General features: G+C 37.1%; 1 protein-coding gene across 4 annotated transcripts; it reads right to left on the minus strand.

The window, feature by feature from the left end:
* Positions 1 to 131: 131 nt before the first annotated feature.
* On the minus strand, positions 132 to 11,689 carry LOC109961593 (solute carrier family 28 member 3). 4 transcript variants are annotated; one of them, XM_020602529.1, is made up of 16 exons: positions 11,607 to 11,689; positions 10,834 to 10,916; positions 10,595 to 10,686; positions 8,728 to 8,917; positions 7,749 to 8,083; positions 7,411 to 7,488; positions 6,950 to 7,030; positions 6,558 to 6,638; positions 6,062 to 6,187; positions 5,578 to 5,708; positions 4,943 to 5,111; positions 4,624 to 4,821; positions 2,909 to 2,990; positions 2,499 to 2,597; positions 1,546 to 1,660; positions 132 to 865 (listed from the first exon to the last, which is right to left on the minus strand). In XM_020602529.1, the coding sequence occupies exons 6-16, from the start codon at positions 7,480 to 7,482 to the stop codon at positions 748 to 750; spliced, it is 1,272 nt and encodes a 423-aa protein (XP_020458185.1). In that variant the 5' UTR covers positions 7,483 to 7,488; positions 7,749 to 8,083; positions 8,728 to 8,917; positions 10,595 to 10,686; positions 10,834 to 10,916; positions 11,607 to 11,689; the 3' UTR covers positions 132 to 747. The 4 variants fall into 4 exon arrangements, with proteins under 4 accessions (XP_020458185.1, XP_020458184.1, XP_020458186.1 ...); XM_020602528.1 differs by having other exon boundaries at positions 7,411 to 8,083; XM_020602530.1 differs by lacking the exon at positions 10,834 to 10,916 and having other exon boundaries at positions 7,411 to 8,083; positions 11,607 to 11,680.
* Between the last annotated feature and the right edge of the window lie 639 nt (positions 11,690 to 12,328).

Raw genomic sequence — 12,328 nt, forward strand, 5'->3', positions numbered from 1 at the left:
GTTATGTCAGCGGGGTTTGGCCCCAGCCGCCTATGACCCTATTCAGGAATAATGAATGGTGGATGGATCCACTGTGCAGACAAACCACCATGAACAATCAAAATCACCCTATTTCACAGCTTAACATACACTTTATTTCATCAAAACCTTTACACAAATATAGATGTCAGTTGATGCAAACGTGTTTCCACATAAAAAAAATCTAATTCTTAAAATATATGGACAGTCCTCTGTAAGGTTAAATTCTATCTAGGGAAATGTTAACCTCTCTTGTGCCCACAACTGCAGCGGAAAAGTTATTAATTAGAGGTCAGAAAAACCTATCACCTTATCAGATCAATCAGCTGAAAAAATATTAATTACACTCAAAAAATTTAGAGAGTTTAATGATTTCAGGTACTTACACTACACTTGAGGGTGGCTCTCTTTTATCCTTTATCTTTTGTCTTATATTTTCTATTTTTGTACTTTTTGCATTTTCCATTTATGATTTATTTATTCACTGGTTGACATGTCTGATCAATGATCATTGTATTTTTCTCACTGATGGTAAAATACAAAGAAAAATTTGTAGCAACAACCATTCATACAAAGATATTTCCCATTAATGTTACATGATGACTGATACTTTTGTACAAAACCAGTGAAAAAACTTTATCAAAACGAACTTTTAACTATACAAGTGAAAATGAAGCTACATATATTTCTAATAATGAGGCACCGAGGAGTGTTTTTGTTCACAGTGATTCAAAGCACCATGCTGCAGTTGAAATGTGTAGGGGGTGTGAGTGTGCAGCAGCCTTGTAGATTGCTCCAACTGAATCCTCCTTTGATTGTCACATTCAGTGGTTCATAAAGTGTCACACTGTAAAAAAAAAAAACAAACACACACATGATCATAGCAGCTCTCTTATAAACTGATTGTGATGTGTTTATAACTGTATGAAGTAGGGACATACCGATCCAGTTTTTTTGGCCCACATGCCGATTCTTTTAATATTAAGTATCTTCCAATACCAAAATCCAATCCAATAATATTTACCTGCTGTAAATGTTCATTAAATACCTGACATATTGAACTTGACATTCATCTGGTACATTATTTTTCAGGGGCTTTTTGATCCAAATACAGGATTGGGTCTTGGTTCCAAAATATTAAATTTATTAGCTTAAATTATTGATATGAATATAAGAATAACCAGGAGCTGGACAACACACTCTCAGAGCTCACACATACACCTTAAAAACGCAGTCTTCTCAAACACAGGACTGTAGGTCTAAATAAGTATCAGATCAGCTTTATTCTGGCTGATAGTGATCCTGTTAAATATGCCTGGCTTGATGCCAATACCAATACTTAGTATTGAATTGTGACATCTTTAGTATTAAGATATCAAAAATGTCTATGGAGCTTGCTGGACGATGCCGAGTAAATATACAGTGTAACAGCAAATATGGTGACTGGTGACAGTTATTCCAAAGGTATGAACATAAAATGGGTACAAACTGGGTCCAGACATCAATGTGATACAATAACATACACACCTGTTATATAATTGTGTGCAGCAGGTGACCAGTTGTGTGCTGATGTTTACACTGGTATTGTTGAATTCTGTGCTTAAAAAATCAGGGCACTGAAGTTCAGGGATATACAGCACACCTAGAAACCCACAGAGTAGTGTCCTCATAAAAATCTTTGCCTAGATATAAAATATATACAAACATTCTATGCATTCTTGTCACTTATTGCGTCAATTAAACACTGTTCTCATATTAATTTCAACATGTATTGAGATATAAAATAGAGCTATTAGGATTTGAAAATTCAAAATTAAAATGTGTATTAGTATGTTAATTGACTTTAAACATTTGGTGAACTATCTGCTAATTATGTTTTTGCAATATATTGAAATTATTTCAGTTTATTTCAGCTTAACACATAAAACAATTATATATATGAAAGAAAAAAACCTAAGTAGCAAATATAAAACTATAAATGGTGTTATACTTGGCTACATTATATTATATCAGAGGTGTTCCTAATATTATGACTGTCTCATGTATGTAGCTGGGGAAATAAAGTGGCTGGTGAGTGTAGATTTGCAGTTTAAAAATGCTGAATTTGTGGCTTTGGCTTTGATTTTAAATAAACCACTTGTGTGTAATGGTTTCCACTGATAAAAGTGAGAATAACGATTATGTAGCTGTAAAAATAAAAATGTAAACGTTTCCATCAACATGACCATTTCTGAGTCAGTTTACTGCGTAGAACACTATATGTTTACCAGACTAACACTTACTGTGACTGTGTTATTAATGTGACATATGGGTGTGATGAAAGTCTTCCAGTGTTATAAACTGGCTACAGCGTCTGTGTATTTTTATGTTTCTGGAAGGTTCCATCAGGATGAGAAACCTACTGTTTGAAAATGAGGCCTAACAGTATACATACTGCACACCATAAGGATAGATGACAGACGGTAAGAGGAAACAGCCACCTGCAATACAAGCTGTCATAAAGCAGGAGACGCTGCCTGCAATCAGAGCTCTGAGGCCACAACTGGTGATGTCAGATCGTCTGTCTGGAGCCATGGTCGCTGAAAGAAGAACAACTATATGTTAAAAAACAAAGAGTGCTAATAAATGTAGCAGTTTAATGTTTGTCCTTTTTTTTCTGGTGTCTGGGTTTTCTTTTTCTTTCCAGGCTATAAGGCAACCACAGGCAAAATGAAAGAGACTTAACTCTCAGTAAACCCACACACTTCTTTGTAGCATATGGATTCTTCACTACTTACTCTCACTTGTGCCAAATGAAAAAAATAAAAAATCTATTACACATTTGAGTTTTCATCACATACATTTCTATGTGAGTGGTAGAGACTGTGTCTCAGCCTTTCTAAGAACTCACACATTACTCCAACCAGCGATCCCAGGGCGCCAAGGTTGGAAAATCCACACAAAGCATAAGTTGCAATGGTTTCAGAGTGGATCTAAATGAGGAAACAGAATTCATCTAAACTGTTATGTAAGAAAAATCCAAACATTCTTTGATATTGAAGCTTGGATTAAATTATACTTTACCATACTGTAACCTTATATACTGTATGTTTCCTGTGTCATATGTACTGTAGCTGTTAGAAGGCAAACACACAACTAGATGACATTAGGGAGATTCCACATTTAGTAACATGAAATCATTATTATATGCAAGTCATACATTCTTCACCATAAATTAATAATTTCTGGTGATATGCCATTACCAACCAGTATCACATTAGAACTTTTGCCCAGCACTACCCTGATGTGATACAGACACTAATGCAGTTTACAAGGCTATCTGTCTTTGCTAGGGTGCAGCCTGTCTTCGCTGTTTTCTATATGTACACTAGCATCAACTGTTATTTGTCCCAGATGTTATTATTGATGACCACACAGAAACTTTGAGCTACTTTCTAAATTACTGTATAATTCTCTAAATGTGGTTTGAACACCAGAAACGGAATCCCATAAAACATAACACTGCTCCATAGTGCTAATAGTGGTCCAGATCTCCACAAGGTAACTTTAATGGATGTTTAAGCTAATATTTTTACATCACATTACCTGTTGAAGTTGCCCAAATCAGATTATTATTATTATTTGTCTCCAAGTGACTCAGATCTGATCTTCATGAATGTGTTAACAAACCATTTTTTCCAAATCAGATCTGGGTCACTTGCATATGTGTATGATTCATATCTGATATCTGACTATGTGACCGCTGTCAGACTGGTCAGATTGGAATTCATCAGTGGAGACACGAGGATATTTCAAATGTGTTACTTATGGAGAAACCTCTGATCAAGTCACACTTGAAGGAACTTATTATAACCAAACAGTTTTTAAACAAATTCTGCAATTCGACCATTGCAAATTGTTATTTTTGTACCTACCTGGCTCACATTTAGTTAAAACTGTGCATCTGTGAGACTTTATGACCTAAACAGTGTTCACAAAACTTCATACATGTCACTTATAAACATGACTGCAAACCACCAACACAAAAAGATCAAATCTGACAAAAAATTGGAATTCAGAGCTAAGACCTGCAAATGCGAACGCAACCAAAAACATAATCATAATCACCATAATCTTCCTCTTGTTTTAGCAGTTAGTTGCTCAAGAAAATCTAAATTATAAAAAAAAGGGATTGCGTATGACTGACTGGAACTGGAAATAAAACAACCAAACATCAAACTGGCTGAGTGTGATAGGCTCTCAAACTCTCTGGCCACACCTATATCTTTAAATTAAGCACTGTTTGTGTATATCTGCCACTGAAGCATAAATGAAATTGTCTACAAGCCAACATGCTATAGATAATTAAATTGGCTTTTGTCACTTTAGCCACTACAAGTTACCACTTAATACTATGGTAGCCTTTTTGCTCAAAAGTCTGTGTCCAAGTACTTTGAATGCCATTAGATTTTCTGAGCATTGTCTATTACATGATGTCAAATATACAATATTCATCCAAGTAATTGCAGAAATGAACAGACAGAAAGTAAAGTTTTACAAATAAAAAAGTAACAAAATACAAAAACAATAAAAAAGCTATAGTAAGAATAAAATACTGTGACTTACAGAAATATACTGCTTTACATCGTTCACATATTCAGGACCTCCTGCCTTCCGTCTCTTGATTAATTTTGACAACTTCTGATAGGCCATGAACTCATTGAGGAATGCCTTTATGCCGATCAGCTCAGCAACAATGAAACTGTCCTCCCAGGAAACCCCCATCATGAAGGACAGAGGCATGAAGACATAGGAGCAGATGAGCTACAAGAAAAACAGAAAGAAATAAAAAGAGTGAGTGCACATGTGAGTTAATGTATGAACATATATATACTGTTAGTATATGTTGGATAGTTGTGTTTATGTTTATGGTCAGGGCCTCTACCGTGAAGCTGAGTTGTGGACAGCCAAACATTGCACCCAGCCAGGAGAGTACAGTGTCGAGAAAAGCCACCAGTGACAGGATGGAAATGATGTTGACAACAATGTTGGCCACAACTTTCACAGCACAAGTTGCGCCTTGGGACATGGCCTCCAGAGCATTTGAACACTCTCTGATGGGACATAGGGATTTGAAAGGTTATAAAACAGCCAATCCTCTGAACAGTGTCTCATCAAAATGTCACCTGGCATCAGCGGGTTGATGACATATTGTCATCTGCACTGCAGTTCTGTAGATCATCAGACTTTCTCATTTCTACTTATTCAGGAACAGATTTTTACACAGTTGTGACACTACAGTTCTAAACTACTTGCCACTGTTGCTTCCCATTGTATCTGAGTTATAAATTATAGACAGATATTGTCTATAAATTTAAGTTACTTAAGGACTCTGTGTCTAAGAACTGTGTGTGAAATACAGGGGGCCTCAGACCCCTGGACTGACAGCTCAGACCTCCTGAAAATCTCAAAATGAAATTTCAGAGGGGTCTCAGAAATGTGCCAAATTATTTATTGAAACAATACATTTTTGTATGAAGCATGTGTTTACATATGTGTGTCTATTCCGTCCTGTCCTACCCTTTGCCTAATTTGAAGTCACAACTGGCCTTCACACTCTGGGTCTCTGTCTCGGGCCAGAACGTTTTGGCGATGGCCAGGGAGGCTGGAGCTGACAGCACTGATGCTGTCAACAAGTGTGTAGGCTCAACCTTAAAGGACAGGCACATAGAAAATGAATTCAGAAGCCAATCATTCACTTCCTGACCAAGCTGTTAAAGTCCTTTTTAAACTCTCAGGTAAGTGTCAAGAGTCTGAAAAGCTCTGAAGTCGACACCTAAAAAAAACCCTAGGTAGTTCTTATTCTTACGACTTTGGGATATTACAAATATCTTCCTACTTTTAAGTAATGCATTTTTGATGACGTCAAGTCACAAACTGGACTTCTTTAATATTTAGCTTTAAAATGTATTTTTTAAGCTTAGATTTAATTCTGACAAGCTCATGAGAATCTCAGTACCTTCTTTACCCCTTCATCCCCTCCCTCCCACATGTTTTTTCTCACCCCAAGGGAGATATAGGCTCCCAGAATGGTACCAGCAACGCTGGCAAAACCTCCTGTCATCACAGCATGGATCTCAGAGCGAGTTAGCCCATTGATGTAAGGCAGAATCAGGAGAACTGCTTCTGACTGACAGAAAGGGAAAAATGGCTGGGTTAGTTTGGGACTACTGGGGTCATGTATATACTTGTACAGCATACACTCAGGTGACAGTTTATTAGGAACCCTGCGTAATACAACAGTCCTGCAATAGACATATGTTATGATGTTCAGTTTTTGATAGGTGTTGATTAAGCTGTATGGTCATTTTGGCAAGATCTAGTTTGAGGTGCAGTTGAAATGTATTGTGTTACTGTATAGTGACAGGTGTTTGTATTATTTTGTCCATTCCAGTTACAGTGAAAACTAGGTTAAATGACAGAAGCACCCTTCGCAGCCTTCTGTATACACACACACACATGCACGCACACTCTACAGTACTGTATATACTGTTGTTTACCTGTCCTAGGAATATATTTCCAGCTGCAGCCATTGATTCTGCTGGAGATGTTCCCATGGTTACCATCATTATGAATCCAATCTGGGGGTAGAAAAGTGTAGCATGGAAGATCAAAGGAAAACAACTGAACAGAGAAAAATTAATATATAAAATACACAAATTAAAAAAAAAGTTCCTCAATGAATCATTATGCTCATTTCCAGTTACTTTGAAAAGTCATTATTTGTCTTATATTACCTAAGCTATATTATATTATAACTATTATTGTTATAGCTATAGCTAATATTTTATAGCTATATTATATTACCTATACATGAGATACTTAAAAAAATAAATTATTTGACATCACATATTTCTCTTTGTCTTTACACTTTATCTTCTCACCTCCTCACCTTGCAAATGAGCCAGGACATGAAGCCAAAGTGGTAGAGAATGGAGATGACAGAGCTCAAAAAGACCAATATAGGCATCACCTGGAGAGAGTCCACAATCACCGCCATCATTGTCCTTGGTATCAGTGACTATGTTTACATGCACGGTAGTATCAAAGTCATGATTTGATTTGATCATATTCAGAATATACATGTATACATATACAGTACATGAAAACATAAGCCTTGTTATTAAATGCAGTAAGTCGTCATTATCATTACATTTTTTGTGATCCTATTTTTGTTTTATTGACTAACTCACCTACTGTAACTTGACCTTATGAAGCATCTGTACACCTGGCAGACATTGATCAGAAACCTATCCGGTTTTCTGATACCATGACAGCTACATGCCCAAACTCAATCATTATCATTTTATTGTTGCCTCATTCATGTGTGGATGATACCTGTGCAATTCATACCTTGAAAACAAAGAAATGGTCTGTGTAACTGGCACCAAACACAAACTCAGACCCAATATCTGCGAAAGACATAAACTTCTGTATGGAGGAAATGTAGAATTTTTAGTAACAGAAACAGAATATTTTGAAACAACTGGCTGTAGATTTTTTGTGTAAGCTGTAACTCTTCCACCATCTGCACCATAAAGGTCAAGTAGAGTTGCAGCAGTTTGTGATGTTATAGTTCTATAGTAACTGGTAAAAGCAAAAAACAGTAACAGTAGAAATTTCTGCTGGCAGAGTAAAAGAAAAAGTGACATGCCACGGAAATAATATTTGTGTGTGTTTACTGTACATACTTCTGCTTGTTTTCCGAGCCATTCCAATGCACTTAAGCCAAATGTGGTCCTGAGACTCAGCAGACCAAAGACAAACTGTAGCTCAATCCCACATATCAATGTTTGCCAAGACCACTGCAACACGTGCAATATGTAAAATTAATTTGTCAGTGTGCATGTGCTTGTTTAAGCTTGCATGCGCATCCCTTACCCTGAATGGGTGTTTGGAGAACAACATCATTAAGAAGACAAGGATCAGCAAACCAGAGAAAGACATAAGCTGCCTTTTCCCCCGTTGAGCGGTGTCCAGTACAAGCCAGCACACCACAGCCCCCAGAAGTAACACGTGTAGTATCCTGGAGAGAGTGAGAGAGAGAAGCACAGGCAGGGAGAGAGAGGGAGGGAGAGACAGTATGTACATCTGTAATGTGTGATGTATTAGTAGGAATGTTGTAAATAAATGAGAAAATGACAAAAGAGCATTCCCACACTTTCATAAGAAAACATTATACTCAGCTGGCACCTTGCTTGGGAGAGGATTAGACTGTGTAGTTAGCCACTCAGTCAACAGTATTCTTAAATAGGTACCAGTTTCTATATTTGAGTCAAGGAGATTGGACTATTTATACCAAACAGTGCTTGTAAAACTACATTTAGTGGAAATCACTTTGTTCTTGATTTGTAATAAGAGTAATGTAAATTCTAAAAGAAATTGCTCTCCACAGAATCTGCATATCTCCACCTGAATGCCCGCTCCTGGCACCTCCTAACTAATTAGGATGCTTCTGGAGCTCTCCTACATTTTGGCAATGAAAGGAATGATCTCCAACATTAGGGACGTCAATAAAATTAACTTACTTCTGCTCCTAAGTAGGACCAAAAATGCATCACTAAGGATTTTTGGCCAGTTAGGAGTGATTTCCCACTCTGAGATGCTTGATAAATAGAGGCCGAGAATAGAAAAACCGAAACAGGATTTGAATGGAGTCCCAGTTCTCACCATCTGATCCTGAAACAGTTTCTGTTGAAAAGGTCTCTGATAGGATGGAGCTCCACCCACACCCTGTCGCCATAGCGTTCCATCATCCAATCCCAGACCAGGAAAAATATGGTTACCAAGGAGATGACCAGCAGCACAGAAGCCTGACGGAAGTTCAGAACACATGCTGCTATAACCATGGCAGCAAAGCCTGAAACAAATTTGGACTTAGTGTGAATTACATACCACAGTGCTGATAACATTTTACACTTTTTTATTAAAAAATTTCTCATTCATTTATTTATTTGCTGCTTTACATCTTCCACTTAAATGGGGAGACATGAGGGGGTATAGTTAATGTTAGCTCTAAAATCCGTGAAGCTCTCCTGCACAGCTGAAACTTAACACATCCTCAAAAGACAAAATCTGATGAGACAGTGATATTATTCATCACTGTGTCGCAATGTGGTAGAAGTACTCAGATATTTTAAGTAAAAATAGCAATAGTACAGTGTATAAATACTTTTTAGTATGTAAAAGACATTAATTTACGGTTTTACTTGAGTACACAAAATATTAGCAACAAACTATATCAACCAAAAGTAAAAGTACCCTTTGTGCAAGATGGTTCATTTTAGAATAATGTTTCTTATAGTACTAGATTATTTAAGTACTGGTTCTTACATGAAACTATTACTTAAATGTTGGAACTGGTAAAGTGTGGGGCCAATTTTCACAACTTTATATACAGCTTACAATCATTTATATATACACTGTATTTATATATAAATTTCCTACTCCCCCCACTTTGGGGCGGTCTTTCCTTCCGCAGGACCTTAAAGCTCCCAGGCCTCTACCAGAGGCCTGGAAGCTTGAGGGTCTTGCGCAGTATCTTAGCTGTTCCTAGCACTGCACTCTTCTGGACAGAGATCTCAGATGTTGTTCCTGGGATCTGTTGGAGCCACTCTCCCAGTCTACCACGGGGACCACTTGTGCCTTCACCTTCCACATCTTTTCTAGCTCTTCTTTCAGCCCTTGGTATTTCTCAAGCTTCTCATGTTCCTTCTTCCTGATGTTGCTATCGCTTGGGATTGCTACATATATCACTACGGCATTCTTCTTCTGTTGGTCCACCACTACTATGTCCGGTATATATATATATAAATCAGGACACTGATCTACAAAATAAATTTTTCATCATGCTAAAAATGTAACAGAGGTCTAAACTCTTACATGGAGAGATCAGAGTCTGACCAAGAACCCACTATTCACACACACTATTTAAGTATCACATTCAAAGCCAGGTGGGCAGTTATTTCTCATGGGAGTACAAGGGAGTCAGAGAAAGTCAGAGACAGGGCGAGGTAGCAAAATGAAAGTTGTTTGACCTCCTCGAGCTTCAAATAAAAAAATAAGCTGTTTTCACACATTTAATTTTCCCTATACGGCATGTTAATGCACACATAGAAACCTCATATACATGTACAGTATGTGTATATAGGAATGAATATAAGGATGAGTAGATGTCTCCAAGGCATAAAACATTCTAGCCAAACAAGCTAGTTTGCAAAAATAAATTAAACAGCCCTTTACAAGCCTGCATATAGACTGAGAGCCCTGGAGCATGACTACTAATTGATTTTTCCCTATACAGAGCATTGGTAATTTAATCCTACATGGCAAAATCAAAAGCACCAAAGGGGATAAGGGGGTGGGGGTCACAGAACGTTGGACATACTTCAATAAAATCTCAGTTTTTATGAGATATGAACAAATAAGATGCACTTTGATACATGTCAGCCTAGCTAGCCTGCAGAGGCCCCAAGACAGAGGCTTGCTATTTAGAGACCTGATACACTTGAATGGATGCTAAATAAAGATAATTTACCTGCTCCTAACCCCAGATGTATTATCAGGTGGATCTGGTCTCTGTGCTCTGCAAAATAGCCCTGGAATGCCTCAATTTTCTTCTCCAGCAGGCTAGAAAGAAAAAAATGAGAAAGATGGGGGTGGAGATAGTGAGAGAGGGCATTACTGTGGCATCAAAGTGACCAGAGAAAGGCTGCTGACACTGAGAAAATCTGACATGAAGAGATATTGTGTCTTTATTTAAAAAAAAAAGCCTACCTTTTCTTATGTTGGTTTGTCTTTTTCTGTGCATTGTCACCTTCAGAAGCTCTTTCTATATCAATGTAAATCTGATCCTGCTCCTGTCTCAGACAGCAGGATGAATAAGATTGGAAATATAGTTATATATTAACAGAAAAAGGTGCTTGCACACACTGACCCATTTACTTCGAACCTAAACTGACTGAAGGTTTTAAAGAGCCTATTTATCTTTCAAACACAAGACTAAATTAACAGCAGTATTCTATAGTTACCAAATTTTACCATACATGTTTGACAAAAGCCTATACAGCTGAGATGCTTTTAAGAACTTCTGTAAACACGTTTTTGGATCTCTTGAATGTTCTTTGATTAATCAAGTTGAATATTTGAATACAGCCTAGACTTGTTTCTCAAGCTATTCTGTACACTGTTTAATAAAATTAGAAACATTTGAGAACTCCTACAGTCAAATTCAGCAACATAATATTATGCAAGAAAGTCTTCATTTGTGTCTATTTATGTGTTAGGATGACATTTCTCTCATTTCTACTGAAGAAGAATGTTCCTGAATGCTCCTTGATTAGCCAAGCTAATGTTTTACTTCAGTAAAAAATAACAGTGAGATGTCGTTTTAACAAATAAATAGATAGAAACGAAGGCTTTCTTCCATTTACCCATAGTATGTGGTTCAAACCACCCTCAGGGGTTTTCAAACATTTCCAGCTATTCTAAGCAGCGTGGTTGAAGAAACACTGCAAAAACAGATCCAGGCTGTAGTCAGATTTGCCCACCTGTACCTCTGCTACAAAGGCCTTGTTGTCTTCTCCTTCTTTCTGACTCTCCTTTTCTATTGCATTCAGCTCCATTCTTTTGCTGTCTGTGAATGTTCAAACGCTGAGACACTTGCTGGGAGACTTTTTAAAGAGCTGTTTATCATATTCTCCGCCCATTCACATTTCTGTGACTCTGTCTTTACTGGTATCTCTTCCCCTCCCTCCTTCTTCCTAGTCTTTTACTTTGGGATACTGTAGAAAAAAAATATTTGGGTCCAATGTTTTATAATAAGTAATTTTGTCTTTCTGGACAAACAACAGCACACTTTGACCAAATGCATTCTCTTCCTCCCACCAGAACCTTAATTATCACAACTACAACCCAATTTCCAAAAATTAAAATGTAAATATAAAAAGAATGCAATAATTTGAAAATAATTTAATACCTATATTTAATTGAAAATAGCACAGTAGGCGTTTCAGAACATTTTATTTTGTTTTTGTTTTTCTCAATTCACACAATGTCCCAACTTTCTGGAAACGAGGTTGTAAATACTTAAGAGTGAAGGGCAGAATTAAGTTTAGATTACAATTAGAGGAAGTGTTGGGTTCAACCCGCAAACAACCCTTTGAAGAAGTTTCAGAAAATGAGGATTGGCTAATGTGTCCTCACTTTTGGAAAATATCTACAATCCCAAGGAAGCCCCCAACTTTAAAATTGAATGATTTACAAGGTGAGA

Source organism: Monopterus albus, unplaced genomic scaffold (assembly GCF_001952655.1).
Source record: "Monopterus albus unplaced genomic scaffold, M_albus_1.0 scaffold56.1, whole genome shotgun sequence".
NCBI classification, from domain to species: Eukaryota; Metazoa; Chordata; class Actinopteri; order Synbranchiformes; family Synbranchidae; genus Monopterus; species Monopterus albus.